This window comes from Centroberyx affinis, unplaced genomic scaffold (assembly GCF_046629955.1).
Source record: "Centroberyx affinis isolate AG114_WGS23_722 - 3 ecotype Tasmania unplaced genomic scaffold, CSIRO-AGI_Caff_v1 ptg000713l_1, whole genome shotgun sequence".
Lineage (NCBI taxonomy): Eukaryota > Metazoa > Chordata > Actinopteri > Beryciformes > Berycidae > Centroberyx > Centroberyx affinis.
Window position 1 is genome coordinate 187,577 of NW_027279330.1, and position 21,374 is coordinate 208,950.

Consider the following 21,374-nt stretch of genomic DNA (forward strand, 5'->3'; position numbering starts at 1 on the left):
AATACATTTTTCTTAATTTCTATACTCATAATGATGCTGTAGCTCCTAGCCTATTTTACAGCCTTTATGAGCATTTTTCCTCTGCTATGGGTTTAAACAGACTTCTTATCCGTCTAAGCAGTGGTTTGCAATGTGCCATCAAGAGCTTCATGTCAACCACACCACTGCAGCTGATTTCACTGATAGTTCCTCCTCTAGCGGAGTGGTGAAACCAGCTGGGTATAGTGAGAGACTTTTAATGTAAACATATGGCTCACCATGGCACATGGTTGCAGACCGCTGTTGTAAACTATCTGGTATTTTTTTTTTTTAACATTTAAGTCATCAGTTGTTATTTTTTAAGCCTTTGTAAGCCCTTATCTTTTCCATTTCGAAGCTACAGTTTCACTCCATATTTGAAGTTATGATTCCAATGCATTTTTATAAAATTTTGTTGTTCTGAACACCCCAATACTCAATTATTCTTTCTCCCCCCCCCAAAAAAATGACTATTAAGCTTTTATTTTGAAAGCAAAATCGCCCCTAAAATGGGTGTTTTTCTGCCTATCAGTGCGGCTTGACGCATCTGATGAGAACCGAGCTGCAGCTGCGGGCCGTCCAGAGACCGCAGGGATCCGCCTGTCTGGATCCGCTTCCCACAGCCGTCAAGACAAATGTTTCACCAATTTCAAATTTTCTTTAATTATGGCAGTTTAACTCTCGCGCAGCGGCAAAAGCATCCAGAACACAAGTAGCCTATTCTGTCTGGCGCTCGCTTCCCCTCCAACACAAATCCTCCTCAAGAAATCTCAAATTACATGGGAGGGAACTAAGGATGGGGCGTTTATCCCTTATTATAGAACTGTAGTAGCCTCTATATTCCTATGATAGCCTACAGTTTAGAACTAGCTACTATACAAATATCACAACAAAACTTTCAAATATCATATCAGATAGCCTACAATATCTACAGAAAGAACTACAGAAAGTGTTTTTGTGGGCTAATACCATAGAATATACCGTATATATATTGTAAAAGACTTAGGTTCTACTCTTATGGAGGACAGGAGTCTGGCTCAAGGAATTAGACTATCACAGGTGGTGTGTCCATTAAAACACAGGAGCAATGAGTCCGTTTATCCATTTAATGTAGATTGAGTCACTGTTGATATGAATGCATTGTTGGTTTCTTTAATAACAAACCAGAAACACCACACATTATAAAGTGTACATAGATATAACTAACATAGCCTGCTACAAAGCATAATAAGCTAGACACTTGACTTACGTTACCAATATAGAATACAAAAACATACCGTTTCTGTGCTCTAAACACAATTACAAGTGACGTCACCATTTCATTCATAAAATATATCGGTGTACGTGTAATGTGGGTTTAGCGGCGCCGATTGGCAACAACTTAGAACAATTTAATCCTCATACAAATAAGCCTAACTTACATTAATCACAGACACAACAATTATCCACAGCGATCTGATCCCCAGCCACCATTCACCTCGACAAACTTCCAAACACTCGCAGGTGTATGGTCCTGATTAATCAAGGCCCAGCGCGCACCACAATGCGCGTGACCGTCAGGGCTGGCGCGCTGCGGCGCAGTGGAAGGGTGCGCTGAAGTCCCGGGATATGCTTTGCTTTTATTTCAAACATGACTAAAAAGAAGTAATGCATGTAGTGGATCGATGCTGCCCGTGTGCGCTCTGCTCATACTGTGGCCCAATTTGCCCCAGGAATGTCACAAATTAATTTAAACTATCGATCAACAATCAGTGCGGCCCAATAACAACTAATGCAGAGAGTAAACATGATAATACGCACAGGCGCTTGCTTTTACGCACGCCTATTCTTCCATGTGCCAAATAAAGAAACACTGGCTCGTGACAGCTGTGCACCTCAGCGCACTGAGAAATCCGAGACAGTAACCTCTGAAGGGCCCAATCCCTGAATTCCCAGAGACCCCTGAGCGCTTCAGCAGACCACCACACAGAACCGGAAAAGGTTTAGATATCTGCGAGAGAAGACCCACAGCTTTGCCTGAATAACATGTGGGATAACATTTTATCATGCTTACCTTTTGCGCAAAAGGAGACCTGTTTTTAATCTTGCTTCGTTTTACCTTCGTTTTTGTGGCGGCCGCGCAGTATGAGAACTATAAGTTTAGAAACTTCCCAAAAGAAGAGCTCATGCCCCTTGCCACTGCCTATGGACTGGCTTTGGACCACTACGCAGCAGAAAACTGGACGCAGTCTATCGATTATTTGGAGCAGAGCTTGCGTTTGCATCGGCTTCTGAGAGACAGCGTGAGATACTGCATACAACACTGTAATACCACCAAACATGAAGAAGAGCCCTCTTTTAATGGAAACTGGGACCTCCGTGTCTACTGGCACGTTATGATGAGAGCGGCTTGTCTGAAGAAGTGCAGAGATCATTTCCCTGCGCTTCACCTCCCGTATCCCAGGAGAGAGATCATGGAGGATTTCAGCAGGAGGTCTCCCTACCGATACCTGCACTTTGCTCATTCTAAGGTGAGTCAGGAATATTTAGGCACCTATCCTTCAAATAATTATATTAGAACCGTTTAGCCCCTGAAAGATATTTTAATGGCAACAAAATAACCCTAACCCTGGCAACAAAATATAATAATCCAATAATTTACACGTCTTGTTCAAGATATTGGAATTAGCTAGTCCTTCATAGCATGAAGACATCTATATAACATAGGCCTAACTGACAAAATAAAGGAAATACCAACATAAAGGGTCTTCATTGGGACCTCAGCACTCCTTAAACCATCAGTGCAGTGGGTCTCAAAGTGGGGTTCGGGGACACCCAGGGGTCCTTGAGGGGATTCACAGAAATCACCAGCAAAATGATGAATGGTTCACTTTCACTGTAATTGAATCTACCAGAAATTATCCCAATTAGAGAAGGTGTAAGAACGACTATTCTTAATATACAGCATAGGTTCCACTCACTGTTATTGTCGCCCCCTGTTATACAGTTCAATAGTAAATCAACAACAACAGAAATCTTCCCATATGGACTCCTGGGGAGAAAACCTTAAATCAGGTCTGCCCAGCATCTTTATACTTGACCCTAAGCATGATGGGATGTTAATTGCTTAATTATCTAAGTTACCACACATGAGCGGAAGCACATGCTTTCAACATATTTGAATCCCTTATTAACTCAAGTGTTTCTGATATTACAGTAAAATCCTGCCTCTTCGCTCCCTAGTTTAGTGTATGAAAGTAGACAAGGAGAAAAAGGAGAGGACAGCTCTTGGCCCATATTACTATCCATACAGCTGAGGTAATTCGGTCTCAGGGTGTTGTTTGTGTTTCTGCCAGCTGAATGACCTCCAGAAGGCCGTGCCATGTGCCTACACCTACCTCCAGAGGAACCCCGATGACCAGGAGATGAACCAACTCATGGATCAATACAAGAGCCAATACGACCTGAGCGGCTACCTCACCGACCTCGAGGAACGACCCTATGAGGTGAGACTGTAACACTGTACTGATACTGTGACAGCATGTAGCTTAGTGCTACAAGTACTGTCACACTGGACAGATACCGATAAGTTCCTCCTCTCTAGTAGTTCAATTTCACTATAATTTACTAGAAATTATCCCAGTTAGAGAATGTATAAGAATGACTAGACTAGATCATACAGTAGGTTTCACTCACCACTAGTATCTCCTCATGTACACTTACACAGATTAATACTAAATCAACAGCAACAGAAATCTTCCCATAAAGAGAAAATTCTATCAAATGTTATTCTGTGGCCTAATGTTTGTCTATTTGGGGATCCATAACATGAAAGTTTGACTGTACAGGAATTTGACTTTCTGACGTTGATGACATTTTGACAACTTACAGAGTTCACACACAGTAAAAGGTAATTCCTAGAGTTTTTTCGACAAAGTCTCATTTTTAACACCTACTTTTCGTCTTAGCTTATGACAATAATGAAGGCAGCATACGGGCAAAATGACAAAGTTTAAAGAAAAACACATAACATATATATGAACATAGACTGTATGGTCATAAGATTACCGTGTGAAATAGCTCTGAAATGTATTCTACTTCAATGCAAATTTTGACGCAGGACCACAAACACTGTTAACAGCAACTCCTTCAAATAAAGCTCAAATGCTGCAACTTATCTGTGTCATTGCCACAATGCTTAGGAATGACTCCCTCCTACCTATTCAAGTTTGTCCATGTTGCACTGTTGTCTATGTTGCAAACTGTAATATTCTAGTTAGAGTGACGTATGGAAGACTGTGACTGTAGTTTCAACATCAGAACTACAACAATTACCACCAAACAATCCTCCTATTAGAAGTTGTTGGTGCTTATCCAAGTTCCTCTGACAATATCAACAATTCTCTTTGTAGGTTTCCTTCCTGAAAGGAGTGAAACTCGTCGGTTCAGGCGACTACAGCAGCAGTATTGACCACATGGAGAAAGCTCTGAGACTGTACCTCCATGAGTATGAGCTGTGCCAAGCAGAATGTGAAGGGGCCAGTCAACTGTCCTCACTCACTGACCTGTACCCAGACTTGGCAGGTTAGTATACAGGTTGTTTGAAACGGCTGGAGAGTCCAGTGCATACAGAAAACTATTAGAACTAGAGCATCCCAAATGACACCATGAATTCCAAAAAAGTGTGCTTGGCTCTTATTAGAGTCCCAGAGTGAAAGAAGAGCACTCTGGATTTGAGAAGAAAATATTTTGATTTCTCATTTGAACCACTGGAAACACAAGGTTTAATTAAATCAAATGACACTGTTCAGTCCCTCGAAGGTAGGAATGAGGCCAGAGAGGAGCTTGAGCTTCAGTCCCTTTTATTCGGCAGCCAAACATAACAAAACAGAAATTCTGCACCACCGGTCCCAGGCACAATTCATTCATTTCACTTCCTTTAGGGAGACAGTCCAACAGTCTATATATGAAACGCCTTTTCAGGCCACCGCCACGGTCACAGTGACTTCAGCTGGACAGTCCAGTCCAGTAGCTCAGCTTGTCCCCTACTAAAAGATACCACATATAAACAGGGGTCAACTGGATGTGGGTGTGCCTCACGGGCTCACGATCAATGCTCAGTTCCAACAGTCAATGTCTCTTGTTCTAATAATTATGTACCAACAGTTACTTTATTTTCAGAAATGGTGTTTACCTGGTTGGCCCAGCTGCCATCATTTTGGACGATGCTGATGGGTTTTTGTGATCCAATTTGTGCTGTACACATCCCTGGTTTCATTATGTACATTTCTCATTAGAAACTGTATCCATGCTCTGCTTTTCCTCAGATGCCTATATTGAAGTATTAAGGTGCAAGTTGAAGTGTGAGGACAACCTGATGCCTAATGTTGGTGGCTATTTTGTGGAGAAATTCATTGCCACCATTTACCATTACCTGCAATATGCTTATTACAAGTGTAAGTACACTGTCAGCTTGTGAGCAATGCACAACTGACCTATTCATTGCTGCCCGTAAATAAATATTCCTTATCAACACTTAACCGTACATCCCTTACAATGTGACAGTCTAAGACTAACAATCACAATGGTGATGCCTGCTGTTTTGTGTGACCAGTGAACGATGGCTGCAGTGCCGTTCCCTGTGCATCCAGCTACTACCTGTTTGAACCCGAGGACCAGGTCATGAAACAGAACCTGCTGTATTACCAAGTCTACGATCAGCAGTGGGGCCTTCAGCCAGACCACTTCACACCTAGGATGGTGAGAGGAAAGCTCTGTCCAAATGTCACTATCCACTTTGATGCCAAACCCTTGGTATTAAGCACTTGAATTGATCTGAAAATATACTGCAGGTGGCAGAAAGACGCTTTTCTTTTGCATTCAATTTTAGATTTCAATTATTGCACAGAGAGTAGGGGCCATGCAGCTCTCAAGTTTCTGTTGTACAATCCCATACAATGCCCATCTTGGTGATAAATTACATACCTGCATTTTAGGTTTTATCTTATAGCGAAAGTTTTACATCATCAAAATATAAACAGTTCTTTATTCCTCAAGTTTAAATCCCCTACTGTAGTCAGTCTGATATAGATACATTCGTTTTTACTTTGCCACTGAGAACAATTTGTATATGGATTCTGCCAAGAGAATCAGTTGAATGTGAACAAAATGACTTTTTGCAATGGGGGCTCTTAAAATGTTTCATGCTAAGGACCCCCAAATGTATACTAGAGGAACCCCAAACAGTTTGGCATTTTTCTTAGCATAACTTCATCTGCCAGTTGCACATCATCACATTGTTCAAAGCAAAATAATGGTCAAATGAGACTGCATTTTTCTGCTGTGCTCCCTTATTGCATCGGCACAAGCTTGTGAATGCTGTCTATATAGCTAAAGGCAATATGCAATTCATCCTAATTGTTTGTGTGCCACTGCAGAAAGTTGCAACTATATAATATACTGTAGTTAATATCCAGTTATTTGTTGTCAACAGGAGGCTGTTAAACACCACCAGCAGATTGCCACACAAAAGCAGATGCTGATGTTTGCAGAAAACTTCTTAAAGATGGATGATGAGGTGAGAGTAAAGAGACACTATGACATTTTGGATTGAAATTATTTTTCTTCACCAGGCACTTGTGACTTGTCACATATAGGGAAAAAGTTCCTACTTTGTCAGTGAGGCTATTTGACACAGAATGACATCGGAAGAAACAAGAAAGCTAAAAATTATAGCACTCCCATTTGTGGTTTAATTGATTCGATGTAGAAACAAAGAGTGCCTTGAGAAGAGAAATAACAAATCAAAACGTCCTTTTAAATATTGATTTTTATTTCCTTGCGCAGCCAAAACCTTGAACCATGCCAATCATCTTATCCATAGTAGCCCATGACTTTTTGTGTGAAGTTAATATGAAGCATTTATGGCAAAATTGTTCCAAAAATGCCTCTAAGACACATTTCCAGACCCAGCAGTTTGTATCACATTTTGCAGGAGTTTTTGGGTCCAGAGGAAGCTGCACTGGGGGCCTCGGACTCTCCTGATATCGAGTTTGAAGGAATGGGAGACTACGAGGAATCCATCTATGCCAAGTGGCGGCAGCCTAAGGGCAAAGGAGATGCTGGGGAGTCGGATATATGAACGATGCTGAGAGTGTGAGGATTTTCACAGAACTAGTGGATGCTTTAGTGCTTCAGAAGCAGAAAAAGGGTAATCTGATATTGAAGTGCTAGTTCATCCACTGACTAGAGTAGACTGCTACAGCATCGATCCATGAAACATCTTTCATGCATCTGTGAGGCAAAAGATAGATTTGTTGAAGAAAGCCAGGAAAATACTCCCAGTGGCAAATCAATAACAGACCATCACATCCAACTGAAGGACCAGACAGAGCTGTACAACTTAACTAAGTAAGATGAACATAAAACTAATTTGTAATCAGCATCTTACACAAGAGAATTAAAGGCTTTGTGCTTTCTGTGTTACTATAATTACATGCACTGGTGACTTCTTGAATAAAACAATGAAAGCAAGTCTTTCACATTTCAGTTTTATTTCCTCATTGTTCTTACAGTTTGATTGAATTACTTAGTCATTTCTGCCCATTTATTCCGTGGTCTTAAGAAATAAAAGGAAGTTGGTAATCATTATATTCAGCTTGTTCCAGGGCTTTATCCAAATATACAGGTGCTCCAGAATTTGCAAGCTCTCACACTAAAACAGCATTTTTCATTAAGATTCAGTCCCCAACAGACAACCATCACCTGCATGTAACTGGAGCTATGAGTGAAAACAATTAATTTATTTTTAGTTAGCGTACAAATTGAAAATACATTCTGATAAATAAAAGTAGGCATAGCTTGCTCAGAGCTTAATGACCCTTAATGCACAATGATGCAGCAGCACTAACCCATTGTTAAATGTCAGAAAAAATGTGAATGAGAAGGGAAACTCACTTCACACTGCTGTTTTCACGTCTTTTTATGTCACATAACTCGTTATTGTTCATAATCTTTAAGCTCTGACATGAAAATATATCAATTCCTTTACTAACTGCCTCACTAGCATTTTTATTTTGTTTTCAGTCATAAGCAATATTAGCAAACTTATTTAATTCTTTGTAGAATATGCTGCAGATCCTGGAAAAGCTAGTCCAGGAAGATATGCGCAGTTAAGATGGTTATACACAAATGTGCACACTTGGAACGTTAATAACTTAGGAAGGATTGGTGCAACATGTGATCAAAGTACAGTAACATTTGAGAGTTTCCATGTATTATCTTTTTCAAGCCTGCATGTCTACAGTATGTGCAGATACACATGAGTATGAGTCGGTTTTACAGTGGATGCCATATACAAAGCCTGTTTAAGTGCTCCTTTATGCTGTGTTGATAAGCCTGCTAATACAGTGTTGGGTTAAATTAAAAATAAAGACACTCACTAAGAGGATAATCATTCAGGATGGATAGTTAAACACATAAAGCTATTGGTTAAATGCTATACAGTATGCATCTGTGTTTGCCTGGACTATACATTGGTCTTCCTGATATTAAACAGTCCCATCCAGCTTTTTCACTAATTTCTGCTGAACATCTCCAAAAGCTGAAAATTATTTAATTAAAATTTGTCTGAAGACACAATATTAACATCATGTTAGATACACAGTAGCAATAATCAAGAATAGAAGCTACATAAGACATACTGAAACTGCAAAAAAAAGATGCAAATGAACTTTGCATCTTCATATTATTGTGCTTCATGCTTTTGGGGATGTCAGACTGTTCAAGAATTCAAGAGTGAACAAGGCTTTTGATCAATAACAGGGCGGAACATATTTGTCCCATTCATTACAGTATTGACAAGCTAATTCAAGTTTTTTCATATACTGTAAAGGCATGTTTTACTGCTGGATTGGTGCCATAAATACCAGCAAAAATGACAAATTACAAAAAACAACCTATAAACTGGTCTACCTAAAGCCTTTGAAGTGCAACAAATGCTGTTTGACAGAAATGGCCTCAGTATTTAGATCTGTGTGGAGGCTGAATCTGAGAGGCACAGACAGAGTTCCCAGGTTTCTCAGCAGAACAATACAGTGAGATCGGAAAACCTTGTTCCATTCTTTATGAAGCCATTTATAAATATCAGTGACTACCAGCAAATACTTTAAAATATTATAATTAATTATTAATTAATTATACAAATAATTACTAAGTGGCAAGTAAGTACTGATAAATCCAGTTCCAAAGCGCTCGGCCCATTGCTGCCACAGGTTTAGCATGCTTGAGAATTTCAATATCTGTTTTCATTACTAAATATACTGTATAAACCACTTAAAAGTATGAATAATGTAATATTACTTAATATATTACTTAATATATTAAGTAATATTTATAAATGGCTTATAAAGGACAGTCCTTACAACTGTACATGCAATAACTTCCCATTAATAATGAACCATTAACAATTTGCAGTTATCAGTGTCATAATCTTGTCAACATAACAACTTTCTCATTAATGTAATAAATGTTTCCCATTAATGTAATAAATTATGTAATAGAAAGGGTTGAAATATTTGAAATGTAATCCATTTACCAAAGACCTCCTCCATACATATTCATCCATTTTTCAGATAGACCATACTTAATGTCCAAATTTGTTAAAGGATAGCAGTTGTGTATTGAATTTGGACTATTGTTACGTTTTCAGATCAGTCATTTCATTTTTGAAATCTGAAAATTTCAGCATTCGCATTATTGTAATAAAACCCAATAATGTCATTATTATAGTAACAGGAAAAAAGTTATTACATGGTGAATGGTAAGGAATTTACATCAATAGGAAATGTATTGCGCAGGATTATTACACTCAGGATCAGCTGCAAACTGTTATTGCATTAATGGTTTATTACATTGATGGGAAGTTATTATGTAAGCAACAGTTTTTATACAATATTGCCAAAAGCAATACTGAAGACAAGTCTAGTGCTGGCTAAAAATTACTGAAAAAAAACTGCAGCCAAATTCCTGTTGTAAGCCAAGGAAATCCTGATCTAGGGCAGTGTCACATGGCAACTAATTCCAGTTTCTACCATTAAAAGAAAAGACAAAACTAAGGAGGCACTGGGTCAGTTGTACTTGAAAGAAAATCCAATGGCTCTTGTTCTTTTGGAATGTACTGCAGAGGATTTAGACAAATTCCAGACTGGTATTCAGAGGGCAAGACAGTACCAGGATCTACAACACGGCACACACTGAACAAACAGCAGAAAGACGAGAGAAAATGTTCTTGAGAACTTGTGTCTTTTTCATAGGTTGGTGTGCAGTAATGTTTAAAACTCCCCAGCACCTGTCTGTGGTATCTGACAGCCACAACAGACACAACCAGTGGAACACAGACAGGCATTGGTATTCAGGCATTTTAATATGCGTTTTGATACAATTTAAGTATTTACATTGAAAGCTAATACTGGTTTGCCTTCTCCCTTAAGACTCAACCTCCATATGTAAATGGTGGCAAAATCCTTTAATGCGTCCAGCTACAATGTATGATCACAACAGTGGCGTAAACACAGTGTGACCTGAGCTTTGGCTGAGTCTATCCTTGAGCATTAGTTTATATATAATAGATAAAGAGTAAAGAGTTCAAGTATAATTAAAGGGATACTGTGACATTTTAAATTCTAGTCCATATTTTCCACCAGGTACTTGCCACATTATGAGAAATGCATTGCACTTGACCTGCTGCAAAATGACTTGTTTTAACTGCAATCAAATGAGCTAACTGGTAGGTGTGGTAACCATTTTTTACTGAGGAATGTTATCAAGAACTGTTTGATTAACTGAAGCACCGAGGCAGAGACCTTTATCAGACGAGTTTCTGTGTCTGAAAGTGACAGACTACAACTCAAAATGTCAACAGGTTCCTTTAATGCTACTGTAGGTTGACTGGCAGTGTAACTTGGCCCATCTCTTCTGACACCTGTGCTAATGTGCAGTAACATTATTCTCATCCGTGAAATGAAGCTACTCTACGCAATCAAGCACAAAGTATATCTTCTGAACCTGCGATGAGGCGCTCAGCAGTTCAGAGAGGCGGAGAAAGCGGTGCACACACAGGCTACATGACTTTTTTATATGGGAGTGAAATTTTGTCTTTGCTTCCTCATCCTGAAAGACATTATTTAATTATTTACATATTTAGTGCAGATTATGTGTTAAAATCGATCAGTTCAAATAGAGTTAAATCTTCCAAGGGGCATCATGATGCCCCTTTAAGATCAAGTACATTTGAAATGCGCTTAGTTAGAATTTTCTATTCCATCATAACCTCAGCTAAACTGAGTAAATACAAACCAAGTTTAACATGTATTACACTGTTTAACTGTTGCCCAGCCACAGCTCCTCCAAAACCTGGTATCTAGGTCTAAAACAGTGCAGCTTGAAGCTTGAAAATCTCTTCCAGACGTATGAATCATGTCACAGTCACACATTTTGTCTTTAGCTATAGTTTGTTAAGCTCAAAGACGATCAGATCAGGCAAGTAACCAACAACAATGTTGGAAACAAACATCCACTGCAGCTTTAACTTGCCTAAAAACTACATCTTTAAACAACAGAATTCCCTCTTGCTAATGCAAAATCCTCTGAAACAAGCCGCCATCGGCCTGCAAGATGAGATGCAGGAAGAGGCCGGTGAGTCTGCTCTTCCAGACTTGTGCTTCCATTCAGAGCGGCAGTGAGTCACTGCTGTCTAAACGAGTCAACCTTTTCTATGATACACTATGTACAACAGCACCCATGTTCAGCATACTTGTATGCATATTGTTTGTATATGGATTACATATCATACAGTGGGATAAAACATTCTGTGTGCATGTGCAATTGTCTATCTAGCTCAGCCGCAATCTCTGTACAGAAGTACATTAATATCAGCACAGACACAACAAGCGATCGCTTCCTCACAAGCTTGAGCTATACATTCATATTAATGCATATTATGTAGGAGCACTGATTAAGATGGACTACTGTTGAATAATAAAAAGCAGCATAAGAGAAGAGTAAAAATTATGGCTATTACTATGGAATGTAAAGGCCTACGCTCGGAGCACAAAATAATCCTCGTCTAGACAGATAAAATGTCAACATTCACTATTTGGCGATATTAATACACGTCTATTGCAGTTTAATTAGCACTACTGAACAGAGAAAGGTGTTGGTGTACCGTATTTATACACCCAAATTGGTTGTACGCTCCATGAGGTCAAATATATTAACTGCGTATTAAGGGAAGGCTTCTTTAAAGCAATATTCCACTTCCACGAAAATAGCCTGAAAACATTACAAAACATTTAAACACGTTTGTGAACAGATTCAACAACAGATCGCACTTTTAAGACAACAAAGCAGTCCTGAGTCCTTCATCATTTTGCATTTCTATTCTTGGTTTACACTAAAAATAAAACTAGATCTGGTCTCCCAAACTGGAACTATCTCTCCTAACTGGTATCCCTCCGCTATGTTCTCTTCTATCAATAAAACATGCCATTTTGCGAAATTTTGTTCTAAAACGTTGGACCCACATTCAATTGAAAATCACAGTAGCAGGATCTGTCAAGTGCCAAATAACCCCCACATTAAAGCAAAGTGGAATATTGCTTTAAGAACTTTCTAAAAATCAAGCCCAGACTAGCAGTAGGATACAACCTGTCAGTCCAAACAATCGTATAAAGGGGTAAAGCACGATAACAGTCGAGATGGCAGAAGACCAACTGTTCAGTGACAGAAGAAGGAAAAGAACATTTCAGTAAACGCATTCCAGCGTTCTGGACAACACACTTAACGACCTTTCACATTGAATTCAATAATACAAAAAAGTTAGCTAATGGAAACGTAACTGGAATGATATCGGATGGCCACGAATTAAATGGGAGGAGATACTGATGATGGCGTGTTAGACATTTGTAGCGGGACTTTCCCTGATAGTTGTTCAGATCTGGTTGGAATGTTCTCAAGGTATACAGGCAAGAAGTTAAAGCAATGTTCCACCTAGGTTAGCGTGGGGGTTATTCAGCACTTGACCGCCATGAAAACCGGAACACAAACTAATCACCAAGATCGGATGCAGCTGGACGAGTTTATAGAGTTCGGATTTTTACTTCCCATTCATTTGAATGAGGCCACAAAAATAGCCAACAGATCCCCCTACTGTGGTTTTCAATTGACTGTGGGTCCAATGTTATGAGAACATAATTTCGCCATATAGCATTTTTATTGATAGAAGAGAACTTTGCGGAGGGAGGAGAGCTAGTTCCTGTTTGAGAGACCGGATCTACTTTTATTTTTAAATACTAATTTTAGTGTAAACCAAGAATAGAAATTCAGAATGACTATAGACCCAGGACTGCCAAAGCAGGATCTGTTGGTGAATCTGTTCACAAACGTGTTAAATGAAAGTTTTCAGGCTATTTTTGTGGCCTCATTCAAATGAATGGGAAGTAAAAATCTGAACTCGTCCCAGTTGCATCCAATGTTGGTGATTAGTTTATGTTATGGTTTTCATGACGGTCAGGTGCCAAATAATCCCCATGTTAAAAGTGAGTGGAATATTGCTTTAAGACTTTCCAGGAGGAGAATGCTGATGGAGACAGCGTTCATGAAATCAGAAAAGGAAAAGTAAGTGGAAGACATCTTTCTTTTGTCTCCTCAGAATGGATCGGGCACAGTGTAAGGAAGACAGGGCAGCAGAGAGATACAATTCATCCTCCTCCAGATCTGGAAAGAAAAGAGGAACGGGGGGAGGGGGGGGAGACAGGAAGATAAAGAGGGGCAGAGAGAGAGGGAAGGAAGACAGAACAAAGTTTGAGAAATCTGACCCAAGGGACAGTGCAGCTAAGAACAGATTTAAAAAAAGAAAACACTGTATGGGCTAAATCATAAAATGTTGGAAAAGAAACCAAAACAAGCACTTCAAAGAGGATTTTGCCTTTTATTGGCTCTCTTACTAAATAAAGATTACAAAGTTAACATGGTGGTCTGACTCAACAGTGTGTATTGTAGCTGTGGGATGCAAAAGGCAAAGCCCCACTGAAAATAGCAGCTATATCCTAGAAATGGCAGCCAAGTCATTGTGGGACATGCAGTGAATACGATGAAGCAAACTAGGATATACTATTGTCCTTAACTGTTCATGAGCTGGTTCACATGTAGGTAGGGAATTACATTATGTTGTATGTGTGAATGTATAATGGGTGGACAATGCTTGGGAATGCCTTAAAGTGGGTGGACAGAGGTTAAGGAAGCAGGGGCTGGGAGCTGCAGACGAAACAGATGTGATGGCATTGTGTTGACAAATTCAATGCTGAACAACAACATTATTGCTTTGGTGTGAGTTCAGACCATGGCTTGATCATACCTTCCTCTTCGGATGTTTCTGGATCCGCAGTGAGGCAGGAGCAGTGAGGAGAGAGCAGGAACGAGAGGAGGGAGCAGAGAACAGGAGAGGTAGAAAGATGAGAAAGAAGATCAACTTTTGTCCCAAGAAGGCAACAGGCGGTATGAAAAATCATGCAACAAACGCATTTTAGAAAGCAAAGCACAAAATAAAGTATTTCTGCTCATTTGAGTATATCTCCCATCTTTGTCTTTTGTTATCCACAAAAAAACCTTAGCACTGCATAGTCTATTGGCATACAACGTTATGAGAATTTTCCATGAAGTGCAGTAGCTCCAAGATCAGATCTACAGCAGAACTAAAGCTATCTTCTAGGCTACAGCCATGGAGTTAAGCCAAAAGATTACAGTTTGAGACAAGCTTCTTTATTTCATTGCAAGCAGAAGGCATGCCACAGCAAAGCCAGCATGAGGCAAGATAGTGCAGAATGCCAATAAAACAAACTACAGCAGAGCAATTGCGATTCATATCCAGCCGTGTGGAGTGGAACATGGAGAGTCAGGGGGTGGAAGGGTCCAATACAGCTCCTTAGTCATTTTTAGAATAAACACTAATTTACACTGTAGGAAGTCTGCATCACTATACCACTGCCTAACTTAAAAGGAATATACCAATTTGTTGGCAAATACACTCTTTGATCAACAGCATTGTACACCATAGCAAACTAAATAAATACAAGACACATAACGGTGAAACTACTGCCGATCGTCTTATTGCACAATGGCAAGTTCATCAAAGAGCTTACTAGCCAAAAGGGCTAGTGAGGGCTTATAAATAGTGCCATTGGTGCTCTTTTTCTCTAACAAAACCCCTTCTTCCATACTGCAGAGGAGGGCAAACCGTGCACAGCATGACTATGGGTAACACGGCAAGCATACAAGTCTTTGCGGTGAGTAAGCATTCAACAGTCAGCCGCAGGCATGTGTGTTAGCTGACAGAGGAACACAGCAGGCACACACAGACGGAGGCATGCCGGAGCTCTTACTTAAATCCCCAGCCAGTTCCCCCTAGGACTATCGCTGCCAGCAGAATTGCCCCAGCGATGGAGCCTATTATGATATTGGTACCACTGGGACCTGTGGGAGTGAAGGAGTCAGCCAGTGAGGCAGGGAAAAAAAAACAACAGTATGTGATAGGGCTGGGTACCGAAACGTGATACCTGTTGTTACCATACCAGTACTTGGTATCAGTATTGATTATAGCATCAAAAGGTAGTAAAAAGATGGAAAATGCCCAAGAATGTGTTTATTTAGCATGTATTTAACCACTTCAGGCAATTTGAATATAGATAGTGGAACAGGAAAAACAACCATGCTCTGTTTTTGAGGACTTTTGACTTATTTAGATATCCTCTGAATTGCACCTGTGGTTTTATCACATTCAGATGTGAGGAGCAACTGTTGCTGACTGAAGGTAGGACAAACACTGTACCATACTGTGGCTGGTTGTTGAGAGCACCATGTGTTCAGTGTAGTTACCTTTGTATTTCTCTGGGCCCTCGGGAGGGGTGGGAATGGGGATGGGGTCAAACACGCTACAGTCCTTGCCTGTGTAGTCTGGGTCACAGATACACCGCACCTCGTTACTGCAAGTCTGCAGGAGAGACAGCAGGAGGAAAAGGTTCAGATTCAGACTCAAAATTTGATACTTCCAAATTGTCATTTTCTGTTCAGATCCACAATCCACAACCAAATTAGCCAAAGTCATAATGTGTCATTTAAATTCAACAAGTCCAATTTACTGCATGAATGTTACAATGCAACAATCAAAACAGCATGAACATGAACATGTGGAAGACCTAGTTTTTCTCCTGATTGGTATTTCAACACTGGGAATATTTAAAGCAGTTGGAGGCAGCACAAGACAACACAAGCTGCGTGCAACTGAGAACACGATGCACATTTTACACATCCTGTATATACACTATAAATTCACTTTTTCCCCCTCATATTTTCTCATTTGTTATATATTTATCTTTTAATTTGATTTTATGCTGCATTTCATATTTTTCATATATTAAGGAGGATTTTTCATTAATTTTCTCTGTGTCTGAGTATGTTCTATTCTTCAACTACACCCATTTTTCCAGTCATTAGGTTTACTTTCAAATTCACCCTATGAAGAAAGAAAGGCATTATGATTAGCTGAAGAAAGAAAACCATGGTCTTTTTCTTTTGACACATAGTTTTGCAGTCAAGTATAAATTCAGCCTAATGCCTGGCTCATGCTTGATGCCGAAACGAATATGAATGTTATATAGTTGTGTTTTGCTGTTGTTGGGGTTGTTTTGTATTGGAGTTTTCAGGTGCATTGTCATCATGAAAGCGCGAGAAGCATGAATGCCAAGGCACACAAACTGTGTTCATATGGAGCTCGCGTGCGTCAAGGCTGCCTTCCGTTCCCCCTGGGCGGAGGTCGACACCCTGAGGTGGGACCAGACCGCAGAGACCGGACTCACCCCGTGGTGGGAGCAGATGCGTGAGGAGGAGGAGCCGGGGCAGGTGCTGAGGTTGAAGGTGGTGACAGGGAGGCAGCGGCGCTCTAGACACATCATGTTCGGCCCGCACGGCGTTCCGTCCTCTATGTAGCCCAGGTCCGAGCCGTCCTCCAGCACTGCATGGCCGCCCCTGCAAACAGTACGGGTCAGAGGGTCACAGAAAGTCAGGGGAGTACAGGAGGCGGGACGGTTTCTTTATCCTATTCCTCCAATGTTTTCCTCCAGCCTTTACTGGCCGTCGCCCAAAGTGAAAAAAGCAGGCTAGTAGTACTATTTGACTGGTGTCGAAGGTGTCAGGTTCAGGTCCAGGATCGGTTGTCCCTCCTAGATCGGTGCCTTCTCTGACGCCGTTTGGCAACTCTTCTCACTTTCACCTCTTTCTCCCCTCCCCCTTTCACCTCCTAATCTTCCCTTCTCTCACTTTCACCCCTATTAGTTCTCTTTTACGTTGCCATTTGTCTTCTCTAAGTGCTTCTACTTTCTGTCACTCTTTTGCCTCAGTCTGGGGTTTCCCTGCCCACTAAACTGTTTGTCTGACCATCCTAAATGAAAATACAAAATTAAACAAATTATAGGTGTTATTTATTGCATGTGACTGAGATCCAATACCAATCCTACTGTCTTTTACTAGTATAGGGAATCTGAAAGGGTTTCAGTAGCCCTCTGTAGGTCCCTAAGGTTTTTTTTTTTTTTCAACCCCGTATCCTCAGGCCAAACCCACCACACTGTCAGAGAGGCACCAAAGCCTTGAGAAAAGCTGTCTGACCTGCAGTCCAGGTATCTGTTCTGATGGTAGATGGTCAAACTGGTGAGCTCCCCCTGCTGATCTCCAAACCGCGGCTTAGCTGTCAGGTTGGTGCACAGCAGGAAACCACAGAGAACATCTCTGATCGAGGGAGGGAGGGAGGGAGGGAGGGAGGGAGGGAAGACGAGACAGAAAGCAAGATGATGGAAAAAAACATGAGAAAGACACTCAAAGCTGAAGAACTACATGTGGCATTGCCTGTGTGTGCAAAGCAGGTCAAGAAATAAAGGTCATGTAAAGCAGGTGCATGTGAATTTACGCTTGCACAGACGTTTTGAGCCTTCAAAGTGGAATTTAAGGAGTCATGCTGTTCACTCACTGCTTGTTGCACGGCACCCATCCCTGACCACTGGAATCCCGACCACAGTTTCCTTTCTCTGTGCCTTCAGAGTTGAATTTCTCATAGCAGAACCTGTCAGCGGAGTCTGGGAAGGGAGATCAGAGCATTTCACTCAGCGCACTACAAGCCATAGCTTTACATTAGTAATTCTGGTCAGTCATTTCTCATCAGCAGGCACTTTTCACAGTGAAAAAAATATTGTATTTCTACATGTGCCCCTCAGCTTCCCCAAACATGGCATTTTATGATTAAATATCATTCCTCAAAACAATAGGTACTACTACCTATATGTACCTATATGACTATAGGCACCCATTGGTTTTAATGAGAAATGCTAACAAAGCTAACATGCCATTTTTCAGATAACATGAATGCCAATAAATATTTTTTCCTTACATTGTGACGAGCCCTTTTAATGAAAAATAAAAAATAAAAAATGTCAAGACATTGCTTCAAGTGTCATTATGTATTTCCTCATGGCTTTTATCAAGTATCATAAAATATCTTAAGAAAACCACCACCACAAACTGCCATGCAATTCCTGCTGCAACCATCAGAGGGCCATACAGCGTCAAGAATTAAAGTTCAATATCCAATCCAAACCTACTGTGTCCCCACAAAGTCCGGCACTGGCCATCTCTGGTCTTACAACGACCGCCGTAACAACGACCCTGACAGAGAATGAGAAGGGGGGAGCGGAGAGAGCGGGGTCTTAGAAAGGGGAATTAAACAAAAGAGACACTGACAAACCCAGATCCCACAGTTAGCCTGACTTTACCTGGCCAGCATCACACATGTAGCCATCCAGCTTATGGACATTATGGGGACACTGCAAGACAAAGAACATTATCTGTGCTTCACAATTGTACATTCTCTAAAAGGTATGATATAGAGATTCAGTCAGTATGGGCTGTAAGGCATTTTGATAATTCCACGGACATGTTTGTTCTTTTTTTTTTTACCTGGCTGGTGTCTCCCATACAGGTCTCTGAAATGTCACAGTCATTGACAGCTTCGCGACACGTCACCCCTCTCAGCTCGTACTGTCATACACAACCACAGAGCAAGAGAGAGAATAGAGAGAGATGAAGAAGAGGGTCAATCATGGCCTTGATCACCAGTGACTACAAACTAACCAATTAAAGTGGTGTGTAGAAGCAGCTCACCCTGCAGTCCCTGCAGCAGAGGCCATTGCTGCACATGGCATTGTGGGTAAGGGTGCACTTCTTACAGCAGGCCCCTCCGCTCCGGGCACACTCCTATGAGTCAGAGAATACTTAGCACAGCTGTAGTAGATGTTGAGTCTCAGTGTGTTTTGCATCATGCCTTGAAGTCCTGTACTCATGCTCCATCCATTAAGTGTCATTCAGTAACCTCCTCTCTACAAACTCCGGCACAACGGTGAGCAAATATTATCCTGTAGTGTGAATAGGTTAAAGACCGGAGACTCCGGCTCTCCCGAAGACTCCAGACCAGTCGGAGCCTGATGAGATTTTTTCAAACATGTGTGATTTTGTTAGGTTCAGTCTGGCCGGGCCTGTGTGTTTGTATGGAGACTCGCCAAGACTGAAATCTGAGTGTGATCCTGCAATAGCCATGGGAGCTTAACTCAAGTGGGAAGAAAAAGAGAATGAACTGGAAGAGACATCGCTTTCTTAACAACAACAGCTCCCACTCACATAGACAGTTTACATCAGTAGAGATTCCCAACTCCACTTGCTAAACTCTTCATAAGTTCTTGATAAGGCCGATTGTTTTTTGGGAGAAATAATTCTCATAATGGTATAAAATGGCAATGTGCCTGGATCTATCCACATACATATGCAATTACAAATTAAGTGAAAAAAGCCTCATACACAATTCCTCATCACTATTGTCCTTGTAATAATGTAACTTCAAAATACATTTGTAATCGTAATTGTAAACTGCAGCTTCTTTGCCATGAAGCAAAAATCTGTTTTGTAATTGTATTTACAGGGAATTATTCTGGATGGATGGGAAAATGTTTCTGAATGATGAAATCAGGTAGTGTGTGTTCCCTTGTCTTCATGTGTGTGACAGACAGCCCATCTTCGCCCCATCGCATAGTGTGCACAGCTTCCCACAGCAATAAGAAATGAGTAAATTCAAGTGTACTCACCACTTGGGATCCACAATCACATTCCTCTCCCTGCTCTACAAATCCGTTGCCGCACTCTGATGGGTCCAGCAGCTACAGGAAAAACATTATGGAAGGGATTTATAGACTCAAACAGCATGATTCATCAGAGCTGTCAATTAGAATCCATTAAAACCAAAATGAAGAGTTATGTTACATACTAGAGGACATTTCACTTTGGTAGAACTTCATTGTTAAATGCATGTACTTTACCCCTATCTCGGAGTTCATGCATGCTCAACCACGTGATGAAATGTTGAGGACCCGTAGGCAGCACCACTTTCTTACTTTAATTTAGAAATCCTAGTCAAATATTTGGAAATCCTAGTCAAAAATTTTGAATTATGAATAGGGAAAAAGTAGAATTCTTTTTGTGTCCCAGATCATATTTTTCTATCTTGCCTGTTTGCAACTACTGATATTGAGAGCTGAGAAAACAGCCTGAAAGCTGGTAGTGACAGCGAAAATGTTCTACCAATGTGAAATGTGTAGGCTTAATTGGTTTGTCTTTCAGCCAGTACAATGAAGATAAACAGTAAAGAGAGAAGAACAAATTAAAAATAAAAAACAAATAAACAGGAACCTTGTTGTGAACCTATGCCGTCCCAGTGAAAACTGTCAAATTTGTTCTTACATTTCTATCACCAAACCAGTGATTAAACCCCAGAAAGCGCCTCTCTGATGCCAAGCGACTCTCACCTTGCTGGGCTTGTTGAAGAGACAGCTGCCTCCTCCCTGCTGGAGGAAACGCAGGTACTCGTCTATACTGCAGCGAGAAAATTTCCTGGGCAGGTAGTAGCTGATTGACATGGACATGGAGGAGAAACAGGAGAAATCAATTCAATATTACATTAGTCTCCTAGAATTTGAAAAGCTTTGAGGGGAAAATATTGCTCAAAACACCTAAAAATAAAGTCTGAATAAATAGAATATACTGTTGAACAAATTTTGGCCATTTATGGTATTTAGTCCAAAATAAAACACGGGAGTGATTACTTTTACAAACTATATGATGATACAGTTTAATTTAAATCTTCCCATAAATTAATTTAATTAATCAAATGTCCTTTCTTGTTTGTTAGAATAGAGTAATTTACACAGGCCTAACACAAAAACATCCTAAAT

At 40.5% G+C, this 21,374-nt stretch overlaps 2 protein-coding genes across 2 annotated transcripts in view; one reads left to right on the forward strand and one right to left on the reverse strand.

The window, feature by feature from the left end:
• The first annotated feature begins 2,063 nt into the window (after positions 1 to 2,063).
• On the forward strand, positions 2,064 to 7,138 carry LOC139644144 (endoplasmic reticulum protein SC65-like). Its single transcript, XM_071519519.1, has 7 exons — positions 2,064 to 2,528; positions 3,354 to 3,503; positions 4,410 to 4,581; positions 5,325 to 5,453; positions 5,612 to 5,757; positions 6,491 to 6,574; positions 6,992 to 7,138. The coding sequence occupies exons 1-7, from the start codon at positions 2,064 to 2,066 to the stop codon at positions 7,136 to 7,138; spliced, it is 1,293 nt and encodes a 430-aa protein (XP_071375620.1).
• Positions 7,139 to 14,032: 6,894 nt separating this feature from the next.
• The window catches only part of adam11 (ADAM metallopeptidase domain 11), a 28,180-nt gene continuing 20,838 nt past the window's right edge, over positions 14,033 to 21,374 (reverse strand). Inside the window, exons 15-26 of the mRNA XM_071519517.1 lie at positions 20,949 to 21,048; positions 20,232 to 20,303; positions 19,258 to 19,350; positions 19,054 to 19,134; positions 18,870 to 18,920; positions 18,699 to 18,762; positions 18,071 to 18,176; positions 17,713 to 17,832; positions 16,908 to 17,076; positions 15,928 to 16,042; positions 15,435 to 15,525; positions 14,033 to 14,428 (exon numbers count right to left, since the gene is read on the reverse strand). Of these exons, the coding sequence (XP_071375618.1) occupies positions 14,389 to 14,428; positions 15,435 to 15,525; positions 15,928 to 16,042; positions 16,908 to 17,076; positions 17,713 to 17,832; positions 18,071 to 18,176; positions 18,699 to 18,762; positions 18,870 to 18,920; positions 19,054 to 19,134; positions 19,258 to 19,350; positions 20,232 to 20,303; positions 20,949 to 21,048 (1,102 nt within the window). The 3' untranslated portion in view covers positions 14,033 to 14,388. The remainder of the gene's footprint in view (positions 14,429 to 15,434; positions 15,526 to 15,927; positions 16,043 to 16,907; positions 17,077 to 17,712; positions 17,833 to 18,070; positions 18,177 to 18,698; positions 18,763 to 18,869; positions 18,921 to 19,053; positions 19,135 to 19,257; positions 19,351 to 20,231; positions 20,304 to 20,948; positions 21,049 to 21,374) is intronic.